The sequence below is a fragment of the Periplaneta americana genome, chromosome 5 (genome assembly GCF_040183065.1).
Source record: "Periplaneta americana isolate PAMFEO1 chromosome 5, P.americana_PAMFEO1_priV1, whole genome shotgun sequence".
In the NCBI taxonomy this organism is placed as follows: Eukaryota; Metazoa; Arthropoda; class Insecta; order Blattodea; family Blattidae; genus Periplaneta; species Periplaneta americana.
Window position 1 is genome coordinate 17871882 of NC_091121.1, and position 25203 is coordinate 17897084.

General features: G+C 36.8%; 2 protein-coding genes across 8 annotated transcripts in view; one reads left to right on the forward strand and one right to left on the reverse strand.

Annotated features, from left to right (window-relative positions):
* LOC138699501 (cyclic GMP-AMP synthase-like receptor) overlaps nucleotides 1-25203 on the reverse strand; it is a 74794-nt gene that overhangs the window by 22080 nt on the left and 27511 nt on the right. For all 4 annotated transcript variants that reach the window (XM_069825441.1, XM_069825442.1, XM_069825440.1 and 1 more), the window contains exons 5-9: nucleotides 18822-18936; nucleotides 15509-15676; nucleotides 11748-11882; nucleotides 10860-10991; nucleotides 6180-6382 (exon numbers count right to left, since the gene is read on the reverse strand). In XM_069825441.1, coding sequence (XP_069681542.1) covers nucleotides 6180-6382; nucleotides 10860-10991; nucleotides 11748-11882; nucleotides 15509-15676; nucleotides 18822-18936 — 753 coding nt within the window. The remainder of the gene's footprint in view (nucleotides 1-6179; nucleotides 6383-10859; nucleotides 10992-11747; nucleotides 11883-15508; nucleotides 15677-18821; nucleotides 18937-25203) is intronic.
* Nucleotides 20973-25203, forward strand: part of LOC138699500 (ionotropic receptor 75a-like) — a 112102-nt gene continuing 107871 nt past the window's right edge. For 2 of the 4 annotated variants that reach the window (XM_069825434.1, XM_069825435.1), the window contains exons 1-2: nucleotides 20974-21401; nucleotides 24555-24723. The gene's annotated coding sequence lies outside the window, so the exon portion shown is untranslated. Of the gene's footprint in view, nucleotides 21402-24554; nucleotides 24724-25203 lie in introns of all 4 variants that reach the window. The other 2 variants (XM_069825437.1, XM_069825438.1) reach the window with 2 other exon arrangements.

Consider the following 25203-nt stretch of genomic DNA (forward strand, 5'->3'; position numbering starts at 1 on the left):
AACATGAATCTTTAAAGTTCAGGCTTCTCAAAACTTTAGATTTTGAGTGGTTTCCCTTTTGAACTGGGCCGTCGATATATGACAGGACTCAGTGAAGGTACTTTTCTATGTTTTCCTGTGACGAATACAAGAGGTGGCCCTAGAAGGAAATTCCTCTTCTGAGCCCAAGATTTCTCAACGTCCCTCTTACCCTTCTAGTTTGAGATGTAATCTAATTAATTTGTTTTAATTATCGGCTATTTGTGTTAAGCTTAAGTTAAACGATTATTGCAAATTAACAAACCTCTTGTTTATAGTTATGCGTATATTGACAGATTAAGCAGAACGTCAATATTAGAGATGTACAAAACTAACTGCCGCTCTCGCTCGCTGTATTTGTCTTTCGAGTCTCGGCTCGTTATTCTCGCTGCGCTTCGAGTCTCGCTCGTCATTCTCGAAATAGCATTTGTTTTTTTTTTTTTTATTTTATTGGGTTATTTTACGACGCTGTATCAACATCTAGGTTATTTAGCGTCTGAATGAAATGGTGATAATGACGGTGAAATAAGTCCGGGGTCCAGCACCGAAAGTTACCCAGCATTTGCCCGTATTGGGTTGAGGGAAAACCCCGGAAAAACCCTCAACCAGGTAACTTGTCCCGACCGGGATTCGAACCCGGGCCACCTGGTTTCGCGGCCAGACGCGCTGACCGTTACTCCACAGATGTAGACCAATAGCATTTGGTCGGCGTGGAAAGATTTCGTAACTTTGAATAACATGCATAATTGAAATAAATAACATAAATGTTTAAATGAGACAAAAAGACAAAACAGAACAGTATCTTAGTTATCAAAATGTTTTGGTTCTATTATAAGATATTACCTATGGTTATATAAATACTCGTAAAAAAAACAATTCTCAAATAAATTTACATTTCTAAGAAACATAAAACATGACATTAATATATTTTTACTTGAGTTTGCACACTTGATCTTAAACACATGAAAAGAAAATTCCTAGCCTTTTAATAAGGGCCTAGTAATTAAATAAAGACTGGGGAACGGATTATTATACACTGAAAGGTAGAGATGTTTCAAATAAGCTACTTGATTGTTTATACATATATAACAGTTGCCAAAGTAGATAAAAGTTCAGTCAGGTATAAACAACTGTGGGGATTGAAGGTTGCTTCGGGACTTGATCAATATCGAGTCTCGGAAGACTCGGTGGACTTTACGTCAAGGACGCGACGTAATACAACATTGTCGTGCGGGTTTTCGGCTTTGCGGGGCTGGTAGTCTCGCTTTCTCGATCGTTGTTCATCTCTAGTCAACATAGGTGACGTCATATGAAATGCAACTCGTTTTGGAAGGCAAGGGGTGATAGAAAGTAGTGGGCTTGGAAAAAGAGAGGACTGAACCTGGACCCCCGTATAGTCTGGAAATAAGTAACCGAACTGTATGATGTCTCGGCATCCTTCTGATGGATTTGAAATTATTCATCAACCCATCTCCATGTTTTAATTAGTGAAGTGATATCTGGTACTTCATTATAAGTTGCAATATGTAATTGCTCAAATGAATGTTGGTCCTTCAATCGGGAGTGCGCTTTACATTTAACGTGTTTCATTTTTGAAAGAAATTGCTCACATATACGTATATGTCGAGTCGAACATTGAAATGAATCTAGCACAAAATGATCTAAGTAGTAGATATTTTGAATTATTGTAAATTTTCAAGAAACTTTTAAATCTCAGAAATTTTACCTTATTTAGGCTTCTGTGCAAAGTTTTTAAAATTTTATTATATCAGAAAATGATATTCGGCAACGATTTTTCCTTAATCGGTGGTAATATGAAACCCTTTAAGTAGTTTAGAACAGCTAAGAAACACGTTACATTTTCTTCCTTTGCACTACAAAAGAATTTCTCCTCCCATTCTCCTACAAATATTCGTTTTACTGCATTCTTTAACGTTTAGGGTGTGGAGGGATGCATTAGTGAACTTCCCCTGCATAAGTATGACGTAAGATTCCGCTTGCCTCATGAAATGCCGACTGCTGGATTAAGCAATAATGTCCCTCTCAAATACGTTTCAAATTTTTTTAATGTTTACAGTTTCTGCTATATATTGAAGCAGAAGCAAATGTCATTGCTTTCTGAGTACTATTCATCTAGACCAGGCATGTCAATTATTGATGCCCACAGGAGCAAGCGCGCGCTTTAGAGCCCAGAAGAGCCTGAGCGCTTTACAGCGGAAAGGAAAGAGACAGACGAAAGAGGTAGTATAAGCCGCTTGGTCGAGCAATATTCAGGGATGGCCAGCACTGATTCAATAGATAAAGGGAAGAGAACTTGTTAAAACTGTATCCATGTTAATTTTTAGATTTGCCTGAGAAGTATAAGTGCATTATAAGAAAGTAAGTTTTAATTTTAATGCTCATTTTTCACAAGTTTGATTTTTTTATTCAAAAGAAATATTTTCTCAACTTTTCGTACAGAAAAGTGAAATTTTCAGGTATAGGCCTATTTATTTAGTAGCCTTACAGAATGTTTTCGTAAATCTAATATACCGTATATACGTATTACTGAAGATAGTGTATTGAAAATTTTGAAAATATTCGCATAGAAATTGTGTGTAAGGAAATGAATTAACAAAGCAACTACTGTTACATCATAAGCAAAAGATACGTGCCCATGTGTTGTAAAAACGTCAGCTCTATAGCTTCAGCAGATTTCGAGAAAATAATTTCATATTCCGATGATAGGAAGTTGCTCACAAATATCACCTTAAAAGCATAATGCGATAAGAGTTTTGTTATGTAATATTAGTTACACTTAAAACAGATAGCCTACAGTACCTAGGTAACTTTGCTTTGTACTGTAATATTGTTTTGATTAGTTTATTGATTACTTTTGTAAGGCTAAAGATACCATCAATATAAATTCCAACTTATCATGTCATACTCAATATTTTTCTTTGGAATATCTCTTTCTTTATGAATGATGTGTTTCATCCACTTAATACAGTATAATATTATACTACTATGAAATTTAAGTGAATATCCCTTCTTAACTCTCTATTATGTTATTAACATTTAAAACACAAGTGCAATATTAAGAAATCAGCGTTAGTACTTTTTTTTTACAGACAATATAGATAATATTAAACAGAAAGAAGCCATATAAAAATAACGACATAAAATTTCACGTTCCGTTTGAAGTTTGTGCACCACTGTTTTCTTAATCCAACAGGTTGCTTATTCATATACACAACCCTTCCTCTTCCCATACTTAGCGCTTGCTGCCCGCGCACGACGTCAAGGTCAGAAAAATGCGCTTGCTTTGACATCACTGATCTAGACTCTAGAGCAATCTGTGTATGAATTAAATTCTTCTGGCCTTTCAAAATATTGGGTTAACCAGACTCTAGGATTTATGAATTCAATATCATAATTAGAGACGGGATTTTTATGTGCTAAAAGGTAACATTCCAGCTAGCTTTAGTTATAAACAAGTAAGCAATAAATATTGACTAAATAGGAGGTAAGTATCCAAGAAGAAAGTCGACTCGACTCTATTGTCAGTTAAAGTTTGCACTGCTTTACACTATGGAGGCTGCTATGCATTTCAGAGGCAGATTCTGTACTTGTTCTGAAAAGGAAGTTTGAGTTTGAAAATGGTCGAAGATATGCGTATTTGGCAGGGGCGGCTTTCGAAGAGGGCTGCGGAGCTGCAGCACCCCCAGACATTTGTGGCTCTTGTCTCGTTTTATGTTGTGAAATACATTTATTATACGGTCTCTATTTAGCGGCTCGAATTTTTTTATAAAATTTCGCTCTCATTGACATGCACGCAATCGTTAGTGAAGTCACTTCCTCCCCTGGTGCTGCCAGAGCGAAACCAGAGACAAGGACTATAGGATGAAGCCACTTCTTCCCCTGGAGCTGCCAGTCTCGTCTCGAATGCTTTACTTAAGTAAGAAGTGCGCACAAACGTGCAATTTAGTTTGGTATGAGTTACTTCTCTTTACTATATTCCACCAGTGACTTCGTTCTATTCACACATTTACTAAAATGATATTTTGGACACACTTCGTTGCACAGTTTGCACACGCATTCGGGGGAAGGTTCGTGGTACTCTGATCTTCTGCACAGTTTGTGGTGAAAATCGTGAACTGCTAGCCTTGTTATGGCGCTTCGTAGCTTGTTGTTCGGCCCTGTCCAGTTGCGGTTGATCATCGCGTCAGTTCCATAGAATTCACTTTCTATTTCCGCCTTCTTCTCTTGCATAACCGTGCGTAGTCGAAGTTCTGCTGCGGTAGATGGCAGCATGAGTCTGCTTCGTAGTTCCTCTATCAGGAAGGGTTCTCGCGCGAGGTCGTACGCCATTCTGGAGGGTGCATATTTTGAGATTCCCAGTGCTGCTTTTAAGAACCTTGCTTTGACGTTCTCCATGGTCTTGAGGTCATTGTAGTTTAGCCGGGTCCATGTGATGTCCAGTCCATATGACAGTATAGGGAGTATCTTGGCATAGAAAAGCTGCATGGCTGTTGAGAGTGCTAGTTGGGTAATGTCTGTTATGTCGTGGATAGCTATTACTGCGGCCGTTGCTCGTTCTTGAGTGTGGATTCTGAAGGATTTTGCTGTCGTCTGTATCGTTACACCGAGGTATTTAAATGCGTTTGTAATTTGCAGGGGTCGATTTTGTATCCAGATTGTGTCACTTTTTGCTATTCTTCCTCCCTTTCTGAATACCATTTGGACAGTTTTAGACTGGTTTATGAGCAGACCGTTTTCGTCAGCCCAAGCTGAAAGGTTGTTCATGGAGACCTGTAGCTCTCTTATGTTGGTAGACCCGAGCACCATGTCGTCTGCGTACATGTACATCACTGTTGAGGGAGCCTGTCGGATGCTTTGCGCGTTAGTTTTACCCCTACCCCTGCTGCCCCTTGCCGTGAAACCAGCGTTTCCAGGCGCTGCAAAATTTGCAGCAGTTTGTCAGTAGCGCGCAGTTTTAAATACATTTTCTTTAATGTTATGAGTATAACAAGTGCAACAATGTTTAATTCTGTACAATATTTACAGTCCATTCAGTTCAGCACCATAACAATTCAGGAGAAATGTGAAATTAAGTGGCCATCAGTTGAATCTCATAATGGAAAGAGCCGGTAAGCAAAATACAAAGGCTCGCATATTTTTTGCTCATTTATCCAGTATCCCTGCTTTCTTCTCTCGATCTCCTCCCAGTCTGTATTAGATTATTGTGTTTCAAAGACAATTCCATTAGCTGGGGCAACAAGATGGATTTAAAATAAGAACAGTAAATGTTGTTCATGAGGAGAAGGAGCCATTGCTAGAATGTTTTCAAACCATAATGGAATCTGAAACATCTAACAAGATCACAATAAATGAGGCAAGCACGGAACAGTGCACAGTTGAGCAGCGAGATCTGTGAAAATGAAAACCCTAAAAAGCGTCGTAAGATCGAAGGGATTCAGACAGGGGTTGCGGCAGCCAAGGAAGTGTGTGACCTCATTATCACACAAGCTAACACCCGATTCCAGTTCATAGATCATCTGATATTATCTTCTCTTCTGTGTCAAGAAAAATTTGAATGCTACGAAAGCTTATTTCCTGAAAATGACCTAAATATATGTGTGAAGCTTTTTCCAATGTTCGATAAAGACAAACTAAAAACGGAACTCACTGTGTTGTATCAGAGACAAGAATTCAGAAATATCAGTGACACAGTCAACTCTTGCAGTTTCTTCTATCTGAGAACTTGCAGGTCTCATTTTCAGAAGTTGTGAAACTACTACGCATAGCTATCACCATACCAATGACAACTTCCGAACCAGAACGTTGCTTTTCGTGTTTGAAGAGAGTAAAATCATACCTTAGAAATACGATGAGAGAAGTGACTCCATTAGCTATGTTTTCCATTGTAAAGATTATGTTAAACGACATACCGGATTTTAATAAGAAGATGATTTAAAAGTTTGCAACCTACAAGACAAGGCGCATGGAACTAATCTTTAAATAAAATAAGTTGCTTGGTTTATTTTTGTATGCAGCCCCCCTTAATTCAATACCCACGAGCCGCCACTGGTATTTGGAAACCTTAGTCCTGTTATACAAACTATGTAGAAAGCTTTCAGCCTATTGCCGCCTTCTCCCCAGATCAAAGTCACAACACTTACGGTGTGAAGAGCCTCTCCAATTCCTCTCTGAGGTCCACGTCAGTCAAGGCAAGAGCGTTGACGAGCCTGGTTCGGAGGCGTTTCACTGCACCATGCATGTTTATTATTTCTTCTGGACGCAGATGAGCAATCAAGTTACTTCTGTGATCCCAGAAGAAATCAATTTTTCCCTCGTGGAGACACTGTACCAGCCGACCTAGCATCTGGAAGTGAATATCTATATTAATCTTCATTTACAACAGAAATGAAATGACCACCAACTGAGAAATCTTTGCATAATATTTGCAGTTTCTTGTGGTGTGATCAATGTCTAATAAGCACTGTTTACAAATAGCGAATTATATATGAACGAAAAGTAAATAATTCGAGATTTATTGCAGTGTGAGATTTGTTACTTTCCTAGAGTGGGGATGACTCGGTATTTACCTAGACCAGACGTGGCGAAAATGTGATCGTGCGCCGAGCCACTGTGTAACCTGCAACGTGCATAGCACCTATGGAGGAAGGCGGACACCCAAAGGGGAAGTGAAGCAACTGTCTGACTTATTAACGGATTTTCATTTTCCTTACGTTAAACACTTAAATATAATTTTATACAAACTAATGTTTAGTACGTGTAACGAAAAAATAAATGAATAAGAAAAGTTAGGACACATTATCACAACCTAAAATTAACTCTCTTCAGAATATCTCTGCGACAGAGTTTCAAAATCAGGAATTATGTCACTTACTGCCAGTCGTAGTTGATCACGAAGATGTTCGTCTGTCAGTCGTGATCTAAATTTGGTTTTTACTATTTTCATTGTTGGAAATAATTTTTCACAAACGTAAGTTGTAGCGAACATGGCTTCAACAGAGCAAGCGAAAGAACAAAGCTTCGGATATTTATTTTTTGGCAAAGATTTGAAAAGTTCAACATTTGTCAAGTCCTTACATCTAGCTTTCATTTAACATCACATTGTAAATCTGAGAGTTTAAATTCAAGATCTAACCGCATTATTTGTACATCTGCTGAAAAAGGATCGACGTACAAATGAGATGATGATGATGATGATCGTGATGATGATAATAATAACACTTAACCTTTTAATGTTTCATCAGTGACATGTAGTATAATGCCGTTTTATGTTATACAACAGTTTTCCTCGTAATACTTGAGAACAAATCATACATTTAATATTCTCATTATATTGGCAGCAAAAATTGCGTCCTCCCACCTTACTTGAAACTTTCGTTTTTGTTGAGGTACATGGTTTCGAGAGAGACATTGCGACGATACGCCACTCGCAGGTCAGAGACAAATACAAATGGAACTCCAGTGAGTGAGAGGCTGGGGGTTGGAGGAGGTAGGAAGGAAGAGAAATGCATAGCTATCATTGCGAGCCACAATGTGCTCGCGAGTCACATTTTCGCTACGGCTGATCTGGACTATATAGGCCTGCTTTATATTAGGAATTGTAGTGACTGCGGAACCTATGGTCTATGGATTCATATTTTCATGTTATGGCTTAAAATTTCCAAAGGATAGCCTATATTCGTCACAGACTTCTACCACTTGAATTTATATATAAAAACCAATAGCAGAACTTATACACCAGGCAGAAATAGCCATTGCCATCGCAGCAATTTCATGTCCTCAACGGTTTATTGATTTTATTTTTCACGTAATTTGTATATTCCTCGGGAATTATTCTTCTTTTTATCAGAGAGAAATTTTGAAATTAGATAATAAATCGGGAAAAACAAGGAAACATGTTAAATATAGGTCTATGCATTTAAATGTGAGAAAAAATATAGGCCTATGCATTTAAAAGGGAAAAACACTCCAAATATGCATCTATGCAAAATAAAGTTGGCTTCAATCGACCGTAAAAACCATGATCGGCAAATATCCAACTTTAATTTTTCAATATCCCAAATCAATAAAAACATGCAATTGCATGAAGTTCCGCGGTATAGTTATTATTAAATCCTGGATTTTTAAGCAAAATGAATATCCTTTTCCACACTTTTAAAGATAAGCTGAAAGGTAAGACACACCTACTGTAGATAAGCAGTTTTAACTATGTTTGTGAGTGCTTATAAATGTTTATTTTTCAGGAAAACGTTTTTGCTTACTTATTTTACGATTTTTAACTAAAACAGCACATTTTACTCAAAACTGTAATTTTAAAAATGCATATTTCCCTCCTAGCCGTCATTTATCACTGATTTCCCTTTTTTATTGGCTAATAAAAATGATCTTCAGTCGAATGCGTAAGAAAGCAATACTAGGGTATGACCCAGGATGTTGTGAAATAATACTGCATAGTTCTAATTAGGAGAGAACCTTGGGATTCCCTGCCAAGCTTCTGCGATTAGGCAGGTCAATCGGTTATCGCAGTTATCGGAATGACGTCATCTGCATGGATGGTGAATCCCCGAGTTCCAAGCTGCAGTGTCCAAGTTGTGCAACACGCTTTGGTTCAATTAGGTGTGTATGATTGCTCGCTGTTGTAATTAAGGAATGTCACCCACAAAAACCTCTCAATCAGCATTCTACGAAAACAAATAATTTATCATATTTGCGTGTATTCGTTTTTGCTTATTTTTCACCATTTTTCGTGCTTATTTTACTGTTTCCGTGTATTCGTTTTTGCTTACTTTGGTGCTTATTTTAACCATTTTTCTTGCTTATTTGCTTGCTTATTTTACTGTTTGATTGTTCTTAGAAATCCGGGTTTTAGTTATTATTATACACCTTTCTATTAAAGTTCCTATTATAAGTAACTCGTCAAGTCTCTCTTTGGGTACTGTGCTAGGTTTGTGTGTGGAAAATGCCTATTTAATTGTTTAATTTCTTGTTCTGTCTTATGAACGTCAACCTAGACGTAAAAAGATTTTCAGTAAATTGTCTTTTATATTCATATTGATTCGAAATAACAAACACGCAAATAAATACCCGTAGAATACGGTCTTACCATTTCATTAAAAAGCACACTATGTTACCATTTGAATACCACAATGATAATCAGCAATGCTATGTCCCCAACAACTAACGCATGCGCACACGTTTTTCTTTCACTTATACTGACACTACTTCATTCGAGATAATCAGTAAATACTGATTAAACAGTAACATATTCTCTGACGTTTGGATTTAGTAACATTTATTGAATTTTTACCACATTTATTTGTATTTTAATTAGACAACATAAAACTTTGTAATTATTGCGATATATATTATGGTATTATATTCTTATACTTCCCAATAAAAAAATCTTCTAATGGAAAAACTACTCATCTATGCGTGTTCCCCATTATTTCGAGAAAATTAGCATTTTTTCGCGTAACTGGTAGTCACAAAATCTTGTCACTTGGGTTTTATTTCAACGATATATTCCACACTTCTCAAATCCTTAAAAAAAATGTATTTCTCTATATAGCTTAATACAAAGAACTTTGAAAACTGAGATTTACGTCTTTCCATTTTACTGTAGGCCTACTCACACCGAGAAATAAGTTCTATTAATTTACTGAATTCTTTATTTTTATTTACTTAATTTAATTTTAATAATTTATTTACTCATTTATTACCATTTAAGTATTTATTATTTACCATTACATTATCAGAATTTTTATACGTAGGTCTACATATTCAATTATTTTATCTGAAAATAACAAAAGAAAATCACTGTTGCACTGTTTCGAGTAATACATTTTAGACTTTCTGTGGATGAGTGTTGTACATTTGACCTTACCTGCGTATATTATGAAGGGTTTATTGGTTTGGTTGCCTTTTAATTTTAACTCCAAAGGTTATATGCCTGCCTTTCTAGAGGGTGTTTTAGAAGAACTATTCCTAATTTTCAGATATGTTACAAGGTACGTAACGAAACATTTTTTTTCGTAAGAAAGTAGTGTTCAAAAATATTTCCGTGTCCAGATGTAACGATATGAAAAAAATGAGGATTTGAAAGAATCTCACCGCGAAAATAACTTCTTTATTTTATTTTTATGATAATGTGGTATATTTTTCAAATATTATGCTAGTAGTATTAGAAAAAAAATTATAAAAACTGTTCAAAGTTACGGCCGCCATTGTTGACGAAGTATTACGTAATAAGCTTGAACGAAGACGGTTACGAAAATCATGCAAGAAAAATTCTAGCAACTAACTCTTCTTCTGTGTTGATAGATGTCTCATAAACGATTCATTTAATATGATCCTAAATAAAAAAAAAAATAAAATAAACTGAAGTCGTATCTGGGGAACGAGCACGCCAAGCAGATTTGGAAAAAGTTCATTTAAACAATTTTGACAATTTAATCTGAAATATGCTGGTGTACCATCGAGTTTGGAAGATCATATTTCTCCATAAATTAATTGGGAAATTAAAGAACTCCGTAAGTGTATTCACCCAATAAACACATTCATTTAACCGTCCAGATAACAAATTTGGTTCCACTACAACGAAAGAAAATCAAATTCCATTGTTTCCATGGCAACAGGAACGACAAACAGAATAACTGAAAACGATAATAAGGTTATTGAAGAGTTTTAACTTTTACTGTATTGCCTCGATACAGAGGCGTTTCCGGATACTTTCTGAAAATTAGGAATATTTATTCTCAAATTTCTTGTATATTAATTAGCTCAGTTAATGGTAGGCCCAATGAATTGTCGGAAGTGATACTAACGTGCATGAAAAGGTAGCTTATACTGCGTCGCCAAAAGTTTGGCTCGTTTTTCATCCTCTCTTGCTCCAACATGAACAGAGTTTTGATGTAATAGCTGGATAGGTTGACCCAGTTTTGTTTATCTCGAAGCAACTGCAACAAGAGAATTTTTGTTGTTTAGTCAACTGTCCGGAGACAGGTTGGAACCTCGTAAGTGACACCACTTAGTCATCACTTCCATCGCTGACTATTAACATACTTCACTAATCAGATCACTAATAATGAAGGGTGTGATCCCAAAACACGTTCAGCCCATTTTTATGAAATGACTGTGCTAGTTTTTTTTATCCGTCGATCTACGGACTAGCGACTTTTCAAGTGACATGCACAATAATGCAAACTTTTAGACAAGGATTGGCGTTGTTTTGGAAGAGAACAAGTTAGAAATATGACAGAGGTCTAAAAAAAATTATAATATATAACATGCATAAATCATAAAAATGGTCAAATGGAGTGAGCGAGTTTTGGGGTAACATAGTATAAATAAAATAAAATAAAATAAAAAATAAAATAAAATAAAATGAAATAAAATAAAATAAAAAATAAAATAAAATAAAGTAAAATAAAAAAAAATAAAAAATAAAAAATAAAATAAAATAAATAAAATAAAATATTAAATATTAAATAAAATATAAAATAAAATAAAATAAAATGAAAAAAAAATAAAAAAAATAAAAAATAAAAAAAAAATAAAAAAATAAATAAATAAGTAAATAAATAAATAAGTAAATAAATAAATAAATAAATAAGTAAATAAATAAATAAGTAAATAAATAAATAAATAAATAAATAAATAAATAAATAAATAAATAAATAAATTGTAACTGCTAAATCAGAAGTGTTTCTCACCTTCATAATCTTGATTACCGGTTTCATGTTGCCCAGGTCCTTCATGATTTGAACTTCAAATGTGTAGAAGGACATTCTCCACTCATGAGTTGACGAGGTTCTGTTCCTTGGAGCCTTTGGGACAACGCACCATTTCTGTAACAAATTGATATTTCTCCGACAATTCTAAAAATTATAAAATATTGCACCTAAGTGTACGCTACTGTACTCGTAATGTGAATGAAAATGATCATGTATGCGACATCACAGAAATGTAACCATGTCATTCAGGTACTATCATCTGGTGGTAGATGAAAGAAACTCACTGTCCGATATTACCCGATGTCCGATACTACCCAACTCTCCCCTATAGGTATCCTACAAACAAAACTCAGCTCGGATTCCTCGCGGCGCGCATGCTATACCCCTCTTACTCCCCTGCAGTAGGCTTGAGAGCATGCTGGGAACGGGAGCATACGTCATCTGCGCAAGACAGTCACGCCCGCTGGTTTCTGCGCACTGAGTTTTCCTTGTTGGATGCGTATAGCACCAAGAACAGGAATGGAAATTGCTACAGCTTTGGAGTTTATTTCAAGGAATAATTCGAGGGATAAAGATCTCGAAGTCGTTACTATCCCGCTAAAACTGTGAAGTCTGCAATACTCGACAATGGATAGGTGATAGAAACACAAAAAGCATGCATCTTCCTGAAGTGTAAAGCAGCAGAAAGATTTTCTCAGTGAAGCGCCCGTCGTAGCAAGACATATTGTGGTAAGCAGCACATTTAATGGGCTATTCCACCTCAAGGGGAATTGGACGTCATCGCATGCAAAGTAATGGTAAAAATAGCCTATCTATAAGCAGTCATAAATGTAATACTATATATCACAGCTATTTCATTTTTTTAGTGATATATGTATACATATTAAATTTTAAAATGAAAAAAGAATGGTTAATCTAGTTTAAATCTTACCCTTAAATTAATTTTTGAATTTAAACATATGTTTTATATAACTTCACTACATACCTGTGATTAGGTACACTCTATTCACTTATCATAGCACACATTGAATTAAAATTTTGGCCACTTACTGCTAATAGATACTAAAACATACCCTACTAAAATTATTAAAATATCTGTAGTGTTATGGGCATAGGGCTTATACTAATCTTCAATTTTTTTAAATTTATTGACGGTGATGATTACTATAAGCCCTATGCCCATAATATTACAGATATATGAATAATTTTAGTAGGGTATGTTTTAGTATCTATTACCAGTAAGTGGTCAAATTTTCAATTCAGTACGTGCTATAATAAGTGAATAGAGTGTACCTAATCACAGACATGTAGTGAATTTATAAAAAAAAAAATTGTGCTTAATTAAAAAAATTAATTTAAGGATACAGATTTACTCTAGAGTCACCATTCTTTTTCATTTTAAAGCTTAATATGTATACACACATAGGTAACAAAAATGAAAGACCACTGATAAATAGTAGACTATTATATTTATGACTGCTAGAAGATAGGCTATTTTTACCATTATTTTGCATGCAATAATGACCAACTCCCCTCAAATCGACCGAAATATAGAGAAAATTGACCTTGCAATTTTTAAATACAATGAAACTTTTTCTGTCCGTTGACAACTGTAATAAAATGCTTTGTGCAAAGTTTGAGGCATCAGAACATCATAGTGTTTAAACTAAAAATATTTAAATTTATCGTATTTTCATAAAATTACCAACTTTAAACTGTTGTGGCTCCGATACCCTTTCACCCAGTGATCAAAATCATGGTTTATTTTGATGCTGAAAAGTTAAAGTTTTCATACTTTTTATGGAAATGGAGAAATTTAAATTTTTCTTCATTAAGTCGCCTTTGCCCACGAAAAAATATTTTAAAAATATATGGTTAGATTCCGCATTGAAAATACAAATAAACACATATTTTTTACTGGTGCACCGTTGATAAGAAAGTATTGAAAATATCAAATAAAGAAAATAAATAGTACGCGCGTGAACTAACCAGCTGACTGTGAGGCGGGAGCTAGCCTAGGCAAGCAAGGCCAGAAGACATAAACACGTGATGTAGCGCATAGCTGGATTAGCTTTATCACAAGTTTTCATAAACACAGGAGTAAAATGACGCCCAACGCTCGCTTATCTTCATCTCTCGGCCAGTTCGTGCGGTACTGCGCCGTTCAAGTCCAGGCGTGTGAAAATAATTTATTTAATACCCTCGAAACTTATTGCCGAGCCACTAAGCAAACAATGCCGAATCCCTCTTAATAATGCAAGGTTTTTTCTCAATATTTTTTTACATTTTTACAAATGGGAAAAAGCCTAAAAGTAATAAAATCAGATTATCTGTCTCTCTGTGTACAATAAAAATAAGGATTACTTCTTAACATAACCTACCAAATGTCAGCTTCAAAATAAGCTCTCGTTCAATGTTCTGCAGTAAACGGTTCCAGAGTTCTGAGCGCTGAAAGAGGCTTGTTTTTATAAAATACGCTAAATTTGTCGCTCAACAATACGAAAACCGTTTGACTTTCGATTGTATATTTTTGAAAATGCACTCTCCTCAGCACCTTGTATAAATAGGGGAAAAATTAACAGTGGCGTAGCGTGAATGTAAGCTAAAAAGCTCAGCTTCCCCAGTTAATAACTCCATAATAAACTGCAGTTTATGAACAAAATAATTTATTAAATTTAATACAATTTATAAGTATGCCTTAAATGTTGTGATGCGGCAGTTCAGGATGATTTGTGATGCAGCAGTAAACATGAAGCCTGCACACACCAGCTTACAATCCCCTCCACAGACTCGTTTCTTTCACACATTCTTGTATGTAACGCACCCCGCAGATTTTCCATCCCTTTCTAACTAAACTACCCTGGTTGCAAGGCTCGCAAGAAGCTAGCTTTAGCATTGAAAATAATTAAGCTTCCGAGTTATCCCTTTCGTGAGTTGTGTTCAGTTGAAGTGTTAGTGTGCACTGTGGCTGATATAATAAATAATGACTGAAATAACAGTTCCTGACACTAATTTATGTAGTCAAAAATAATCTTCTGATAAAGATTATAACGCTGATTTTTTTACTTGGTTATTTAACGACGCTGTATCAACTACTAGGTTATTTAGCGTCGATGGGATTGGTGATAGCAAGATGGTATTTGGCGAGATGAGGCCCGAGGATTCGCCATAGATTACCTGACATTTGCCTTACGTTGGGGAAAACCTCGGAAGAAACCCAACCAGGTAATCAGCCCAAGCGGGAATCGGACCCGAGTCCGAACGCAACTCCGGATCGGCAGGCAAGCGCCTTAGCCGACAGAGCTACGCCGGTGGTTTTTAATGTTGATTGATGTAATTTTACTAACACTGTATCTATTGACCGTTAATATTGTGGTTTTTCTAAATATGACAGGGAGTGAGCTAGTGTTAAATTATACGTATTGCATGTGTCTATAGAGATATGTGTAAGCCATCAAATCATATTTTACTATGTACCATTTGAGGTGATGGCTTATTGGTGTTACTTACGAGGTTCCAACCAATCTTCGGACTGCTGACTTGACATCGACTACTATTTATTTTAAGACGCAATACGTTTCCTCGTACATGAAAGAAAACTTGAGTTAGCTTCCCCTGCTCAAAATTTCATGCTACGCCACTGAAAATTAGAGTATTAAAAATGCGAGGTTTTTTACTGATCGATTTCATATGGAATAGCCCGTAGAGTGTTATGTGTGGATTTTTATATCCTTGCTTACCAGGTTGTCTGTTCTGAATGTCCGAGGAATCCGACGCAGCTGACGGAGGGGTTGAGACGGCCACTTGTCACACCCGAATGTGAAGACGGGTACGAAGTCCACCGAGAACTCTTTATCATTGTATGTGACGTTCAGGGTGACAGCTGGCCCGGACATCGACCGTGTCACCTACAAATTGAAAATTCATGGAATGAGTACAAGCAATGTCTCTCTAATTAGGAAACGTGAAAAAAAAAAGACGTGGCACCAGTGTTTTCATATTTTAGTCAACACAACCAAAATTCAACAGAATACTGTGTGTTATTTTATTATTTAGAGATAAATTCATAGTCTCAAAAGGGTCATTCTTCGTACGTGTTCCTACTACACTACACTACAATAATTTCCTGTTAGCAAATGTAGAAAATGAAGTCGGTTATTTAATAACTTTGCAACTTCATACTCCGCGTACCAAATGAGAAGAACCGCGGAACTGCTGTGAGATGTTGGTGGCGATGGTGATGGTGATAATGATGATGATACTGTGATAGTTATAATGGTAATGCTGATAGTGATGATGGAAATCTAATTGTGACGACAGTGAAGATGGGATTTTGATAGACGATGGTAGACGTACGTGATAATAGTGAAGATTGGACCTGATAGTGATCATATTCGTACGTGATGGTAGTGAAGATGGAATTCTGATAGTGATGATACTCGTACGTGATAATAGTGAAGATGGAATTCTGATAGTGTTGATAATAGTACGTAACGATAGTGAAGATGGAATTCTGATAATGATGAAAGTCGTACGTGATGAAAGTGAAGATGGAATTCTGATAATGATGAAAGTCGTACGTGACGATAGTGAAGATGGAATTCTGATAATGATGAAAGTCGTACGTGACGATAGTGAAGATAGAATTCTGATAATGATGAAAGTCGTACCTGATGATAGTGAAGATGGAATTCTGATAGTGATGATACTCGTACGTAATAATAGTGAAGATTGGATTCTGATAGTGTTGAAAGTCGTATGTGACGATAGTGAAGATGGAATTCTGATAGTGTTGATAACCGTACGTAACGATAGTGAAGATGGAATTCTGATAATGATGAAAGTCGTACGTGACGATAGTGAAGATGGAATTCTGATAGTGATGATACTCGTACGTGATAATAGTGAAGATTGGATTCTGATAGTGATCATATTCGTACGTGATGGTAGTGAAGATGGAATTCTGATAGTGTTGAAAGTCGTATGTGGCGATAGTGAAGATGGAATTCTGATAGCGATGATACTCGTACGTGATAATAGTGAAGATTGGATTCTGATAGTGATCATATTCGTACGTGATGGTAGTGAAGATGGAATTCTGATAGTGTTGAAAGTCGTATGTGGCGATAGTGAAGATGGAATTCTGATAGTGATGATACTCGTACGTGATAATAGTGAAAATTTGATTCTGATAGTGATCATATTCGTACGTGACGATAGTGAAAATGGAATTCTGATAGTGATGAAAGTCGTATGTGACGATAGTGAAGATGGAGTTCTGATAGTGATGATACTCGTACGTGATAATAGTGAAGATTGGATTCTGATAGTGATCATATTCGTACGTGATGGTAGTGAAAATGGAATTCTGATAGTGATGATGGTGAAGATGGGACGCTGATAATGGTGGTGAAGGTGGGATGCTGATAATGGTAGTGAAGATGGGATGCTGATAATGGTAGTGAAGCTAAGCTGCTGATAATGGTAGTAAAGATAGGCTGTTCATAATGGTAGTGAAGATAGGCATTGATAATGGTAGTGAAGCTAAGCTGCTGATAATGGTAGTAAAGATAGGCTGTTCATAATGGTAGTGAAGATAGGCATTGATAATGGTAGTGAAGATTGGATGCTGATAATGGTAGTGAAGCTGGGATGCTGATAATGGTAGTGAAGATAGGCTGTTGATAATGGTAGTGAAGATAGGCTGTTGATAATGGTAGTGAAGATAGGCTGTTGATAATGGTAGTGAAGATAGGCTGTTGATAATGGTAGTGAAGATGGGATGCTGATAATGGTAGTGAAGCTGGGATGCTGATAATGGTAGTGAAGATAGGCTGTTGATAATGGTAGTGAAGATAGGCTGTTGATAATGGTAGTGAAGATAGGCTGTTGATAATGGTAGTGAAGATGGGATGCTGATAATGGTAGTGAAGATGGGACACTGATAATGGTAATGAAGATAGGATGCTGATAATGGTAGTGAATATGGGATGCTGATAATGGTAGTGAAGATGGGATGCTGATAATGGTAGTGAAGCTGGGATGCTGATAATGGTAGTGAAGATAGGCTGCTGATAATGGTAGTGAAGATGGGCTGTTGATAATGGTAGTGAAGATGGGCTGTTGATAATGGTAGTGAAGATAGGCTGTTGATAATGGTAGTGAAGATAGGCTGTTGATAATGGTAGTGAAGATGGGATGCTGATAATGGTAGTGAAGATGGGACACTGATAATGGTAATGAAGATAGGATGCTGATAATGGTAGTGAATATGGGATGCTGATAATGGTAGTGAAGATGGGATGCTGATAATGGTAGTGAAGCTGGGATGCTGATAATGGTAGTGAAGATAGGCTGCTGATAATGGTAGTGAAGATGGGCTGTTGATAATGGTAGTGAAGATAGGCTGCTGATAATGGTAGTGAAGATAGGCTGTTGATAATGGTAGTGAAGATAGGCTGTTGATAATGGTAGTGAAGATGGGATGCTGATAATGGTAGTGAAGATGGGACACTGATAATGGTAATGAAGATAGGATGCTGATAATGGTAGTGAATATGGGATGCTGATAATGGTAGTGAAGATGGGATGCTGATAATGGTAGTGAAGCTGGGATGCTGATAATGGTAGTGAAGATAGGCTGCTGATAATGGTAGTGAAGATGGGCTGCTGATAATGGTAGTGAAGATGGGATGCTGATAATGGTAGTGAAGCTGGGATGCTGATAATGGTAGCGAAGATTGGATGCTAACACTAATGACTGATGTTTTGAACATGGCGATGCTGATTGTGACGACAATGGTATCAAGTAAACTGGTGATAGCAAAGGTTTAATCGGAAGTAGCATTTTGAAAGAACAATCATTTATTGAATCTGTAAGTAGGCCACCAAACTGCTTCATTTTAACAAGAGAATATTATTGAGTGTCTGGAGTTCAAGTTTTGTGCCAGTCTCGAGCATCATGAGATTCTTAAGCCACTTTATAATTGCAGTCATTCATCTTCACTCTTAGATATGATATCTGAAGAAATCATTGAAAGATTATTGTCTTACCGTCATGTCGTCAGGCCATTCCATATTTCTGATGACCTTATCCACGATTCCTTGGAGCCATTGCAAGATTTTGTCTTTGCACATGTAACCATCATCCAGCCAGGACTCAATTTTACTGCAACATACATCCACCCTTCACTAAGTCTAATCCTCTGTTAGCCTCAAGTGTTATAAAAAAGTGTCTAATTATTTTATTATCTTTAAAGGCCCAAGAGAAAAGGTTCAGAAGAAAATTAACAAAATTTCTTCACCCTCATATCTTCTAATTAACTAATGAATTGTTTAGGCTTATAAAATTGAATTAATCTGCTTTTACTATGTATTGCAGCCTATATTTTTGTTCGCTAAAATTTTTTACCTATTCCACAACTCAAAGCTACAATCCTGAAGTAATAGCTATGGAATACAATAAGTAAAATGAAGACATGAAAAAAGAAGGAAAGAAAGAAACAAACAAATAAACAAAAAAGAAAGAGCATAAGAAGTGTGTACTACAGGCATTCCCAAAACGTGATGACATTTAATGGAGAAAAAGCATGATTTTACTTTTACGGTCTTACTAATAAAAACTCTATATAGGTTCAGACGTTTAACTGTCTTATACAATGAGTAGCTCGTTTATAAGTCGTGTGTAATTCCCTACTAGTAAACACTACATATGTCGTGTGTAACAATACAACTGTTACACAGCTACGTCACAGTTTCGTCATTACTTCGTTACGAAAGGTAATAGAATATCTGAGGTTCCCTACTGCATCCGGTAGAGTGCTCTAGTGTGCCGTGTTAAGAATCGATAGTACAACTGGCTCTAATCGATTACCACGCTATATTTTGGTCAAAGAGTACAAGCTACAGCAATATTATTCTAATTATTCTGTGCTCTTTGGTTTGTTCTTCTGTGGTTACAAGGCAATCATCATCATAAAATGACAGTCGATACGAACAGCTGTTAGAAGGGCAGCCATTTTTTCTCTATATACAACGCTTCAACAAGGGGCTTCGTGTATATAACTACTGCAAAGCAATTCCCATTGTATAGTTACAGACTATTTACACATCCAACGCTTATGCATGGTTTATTAGTAACGTTTTCTGTCTCAACTCTGCATAAGTCTCGTATAAAAACTATAAACGGCTTATTAATAAGACTGTTAGTCGATAATGCCTTGTTTAAGTGGATTATAGGCCTATGAACTAATCTCATAATACATGTATATACCCCAAAGCTTAAGAACTTCTATATTTTCCGATTAAAATAGAAATAGAATAGAATATTTAACGACGTTCACAACTGCCGAGGTTATATCAACGTCGCCGGTGTGCCGAAATTTTGTCTCACAGGAGTTCTTTTACATATCAGTAAATATACTGTCATAAGCCTGTCGCATTTAAGCACACTTTAAATGTCATCGACCTGGGCCGGGATCGAACCCGCAACTTCGGTCACAGAATGCCATAACTCTACTGACTGTGCCACTCAGGTCGACTATTCTTATTGGCAGATTCGTATACTACTCATAATAAGAATACGTATTTGTGAATGAACTTATTTCATCATCATAATATTGTGCCCCTCCAAGGAAATCGTTCTATCTTCGTCTATGGTTAGGAGAATTAACTTATTAGGTTTAGTCAGGGATTATTAAATGCAATAATAAATCAATATCAGAAGAACTTAAAAATATAGATTCACAATTCAGTACTACTTGCCACCTAATGTTAAGAACCTCATTGATTGAGCGAAATAGTAAAAAAAAAAAAGATGAAATTTAAGCCTGACCAGAAATCTTGATCAAATTTGTGTATAAATGTCATAAAATAATATCAAATTCGAACGTAAATAAATGATCAATATCAAAACAAAGACAGAAAATTCACATTTATTATAAAATAATGTTTTAAGTATTCTGAATTCAAGGCCTTGTCTGAAGGGTTTCAAATGTTTTTTTTTATCCAATGCCACCAGGTTGTCTTTCGACATTTCTGGTCTTCTCTCCTGGCCGTGGCTTAGTTGTAACCCGCTTCTGAGGTTGGGGCGCCTGGAAGGCGGAGTTACATTACCCCGATGATGTGATAGGATGATTGTGATAATGTGGTGCCAGGAGAGGTCTTAAATCTAAACTTAACCTAAATTACAGACCATGGACGAACACAGGAATAATCCCCTGTAAGGAAAAATTCCTGTGCTCTAACCGGGAATCGAACCCGGGACCTCATGAACTACAGCCAGAAGCTCTGGCCATGAGGCTGGTCGGGTTTCAAATGTACGTATAGGCCTAAACCTACTCAACACATCTGCTGGAAGACAATATTAAGTATAAAGCTCCGTGCTTTCTGAGAGTGCTTCGTGAAAACGAAATAGGCTAAAGTGAGTCACTAGAGTGACTAGACTTGACTGGCTAAACATTAAGGATTGTGCAACAGTGACTCCTACTGTAGTTATTTCTCGAGACTGTGAGACCATGTGGTGCAACGTTAGCATTTTAAGGCACGCATCAAATCATGCTCACGGCAGTTGCTTAGTGGAGTGACAAGAAAACTGTAGTCTACATCCCGCTCCGTGAACAATTACGTATGGAGGTAAGGTAGACTGTTTCTGGCTTACTATAATTTAGCAGTGTTACCAACTAGTATTAAAAATATTGACAAATCTTTATACAAACACATTAAAACAATTGTAGTTAAGTTATTAATAGGCCTACGATAGCTGACCTAGCCTATATATTCTGGGGGGGGGGGAAACTGTATATTATTCAGTTTCATGTGAATAATGACCTGAAAATGTTACAAGTACAACTTATTGGCATACAGTTTACTATAATAAAGTTTAGTTAATTCTTACTTTCTCACATTTAGATATATGGGTCAGTTTGTTAGCTTTCTCAGAAATTTGTTTTTTTTTTTTTTTTTGCACTTGGTCAGTTTTCATTTCGACTGTATCAATTGCTGAAATAGATTATGTAAAGTATCCTTAATTTTAGATTTTGTCATCATCCTAAACTTTATTTCACATAGCCTGTTTCAATGGAAAAATGTAATCTCATATGGAGAAATATTATTTAGGTTAGGTTGTGATTGATTCTGGTTTTTTCGGGATCGTACAGGAATTGAGTTCCGTCTCTCGAAAATCTATGTCGGAACGCATTAAAGTGTTGATTTTTGTAGTAAATGGATTCATTTTTTTTAGACAGATACAGTTAGACTCCTATCTCAGTTACTTTACCCATTCCTTATACTACACTAAAGCCTTGGTTTTTGTGAACCGACACATACAACGTGCAAGGTGCGAGGCCCGTCTCGCACAAATCCGGACTACCGTACACGAGAGATAGCGAGTGGTTTCTATGGCTGCGAGATGCGAGGCCTGGGCACTTCGCAGCCATAGAAACTACTCACTGTCTCTCGTGTAGTCCCGATTTGTGGGCCTCGCACCTCGCACGTCGCATGCGTCGGTTCACAAAAACCAAGGCTTTACACCAGCGGTGACCAAACTGGGCATCGTGATTACATCGTGTAATGAAAGACATTCATACTAGCAAGGAGTGTTTCCTGTACATTGCTCTCTGTATCGCTCACGTACTGATGGTAAGCAGTGTCGGTACCATGTCGCTCTACAAACCCTCTGTCTCTACGAGCAGTAACAGAAGGTTTCGTACAGAATGGGAAGAGGAATTTATTCGCTGTTCTGTCGGAGAAAATGTAATATGCTGCTTCGTTCAACGGTTCAATTAGTAGTAGTGTATAGAAGCGACATTACAGAGCATTACTCTGAATACAAAGGCATAACAGATATTATTATTATTTTTATTATTATTATTATTACTCAAATACCTGGGAGCAACAGTAACAAATATAAATGATACTCGGGAGGAAATTACACACAGAATAAATATGGGAAATGCCTGTTATTATTCGGTTGAGAAGCTTTTATCATCCAGTCTGTTGTCAAAAATTCTGAAAGTTACAATTTATAAAACAGTTATATTACCGGTTCTTCTATATGGTTGTGAAACTTAGACTCTCACTTTGAGAGAGGAACATAGGCTAAGGGTGTTTGAGAATAAAGTTCTTAGGAAAATATTTGGGGCTAAGAGGGATGAAGTTACAGGAGAATGGAGAAAGTTGCACAACACAGAACTGCATGCATTGTATTTTACACCTGACATAATTAGGAACATTAAATCCAGACGTTTGAGATGGGCAGGGCATGTAGCATGTATGAGCGAATACAGAAATGCATATAGAGTGTTAGTTGGGAGGCCGGAGGGAAAAAGACCTTTGGGGAGGCCGAGACGTAGATGGGAGGATAATATTAAAATGAATTTGAGGGAGGTGGGATATGATGATAGAGACTGGATTAATCTTGCACAGGATAGGGACCTATGGCGGGGTTATGTGAGGGCGGCAATGAACCTCCGGGTTCCTTGTAAGTAAGTAAGTAAGTAAGTAAGTAAGTAAGTAAGTAAGTAAGTAATATTATTATTATTATTATTATTATTATTATTATTATTTTTATAGGGAAACTGATTGAATATTACGTGCTAGTGTAGTATTGAAGTGAGCTATTAAACTCCAAGAACTGAAATCAGCCTTCAATCATCGTCATGAAGAGAAAGATAACATAAATAAATGTAAGGAAGCCAGCTATCTAGAGGCGAACGAAATTGCTCGTTCTCTTAAGCCTTCCAACGGAGGACAGATTTATAAAAGCGTAATGATCAAGGTGGCTGAAATAATTTGTCCAATGAAAGTTGTTAATTAATTTTGAAAAACTGGGCATTTCTCGAATAAATATCAAGAAGAGAATTCAGGAAATTTCTGATTGTGTTCATTGAGGAATATCTATAAACAAAAAGCAAGAATCGAAAAACCGAAAAATCGAAGGAGAATTGGGAGGAAAATTTAAAAGGTACGCAAAACGCGTCCTTGCAAGGGGTTGGGGGCTGTACAAAACTAAATATGTGAGCTCCAAGCCTGTTGGCCACTAGTCTCACTCCGGGTTACGCTGCTCCCCTGAAGGAGCTCTAGAAAATTTTGAAGGGGAAGCCGAAATTGGACGTAACCTCTTAGGTACCACATACGCGAGGGGGGCTGAGATTGATCAATTGATCACGGAACGGGGCGAGGAGGAGTTGGCTGGTGTTTGCCGTTAGGATGGCAAGACGCCGTCATCTGTTGTTCAATGACAAAGCATGTGAAGGCCGTCGGAAGAAGCGCCGTGAAATCATGATGGCTCAATTACGAAGAGGGGGGAGAGATGTAATTAGTTAATTAATTTAAGTAATAGGGAGATTAATGGGGATATGAGTGCAGGTCCGTGGCCCATTTCTTTTAGGGCTCATCCCGACATTTGTCTTAGCGCCTTAGGAAAGCCACGGAAAAACCTTAGGCAGGATGAGTTGTCTCAATATCAGAGACTAGCCAGTTGGCTCTTAGGTTGAATGACTCTATGAATCGATGGATATATACTAGCCAATTGGCTCTATGATAGTTCCATCGATCAACATAACTAGATATTGTTAAAAAGCAAGAAAATGTGTAGACCTATATATATATATATATTTGGTTCTTGATAACAGTAGTGACATTACTGATACAGCAAAGCTTGCTATTTTTGTCAGCGGGGTTGATGAAGAAATCAAAGTTAGTGCACAAACCCCCACAAGATGATGGCCATTCATTTTCACTCCCAGACAGAATACAGGTATAACAATATGAATTATTTTGTTTCAGAGCATCCTGTTAGCAAAAGATATTTCATGTACCAATGGTCGTCAACACTCGCTGAAATGGGTAGAGTGCATGGAGGGTAAGGAACTCTGCTCCGTCGTGCACAAGGGATAGAGGGACAGCAACCCGCCAGCAGCGACGATTGCACGCTAGGGCAGGGTCTTGTCCGCGGGTAAGAAACGCTAGCCCGAGAGTGCAGTGTTCTGATGATTGCTGTCTTATACCATGACAATTGAAAATTTCTATTTTGTTTTCCTCCATTCACTATTTTAAATGTAAATGTGGTATCGTCCTGTCTTTGTAAGCACATTTTGTTTCATACGTCCAACTTGAAAACGATTTCTCTTCTAATTCTACAAATAATGACTTCAATGTTCTCTTAGTATGAGTCATTTGACACAGAATTAATATGCAACATACACACACACGATTCCAATTTTGATTAAACTAACACTCAACAACTCAACACAGAACACCAATATAGAGCAACGTATTATTGTGAATGTGAGGTTAGCCGCGTTTCGTAGCGATATGTAGCGAATCGATACCCCCTTCCCGGCCCCCATCACACTTGCGAGTCAAGGTGGTATAGGTATCGCAAGTACGGATTACCGACGGAAGGAATCCGAATCAAACACTGCGATAAGGAAGA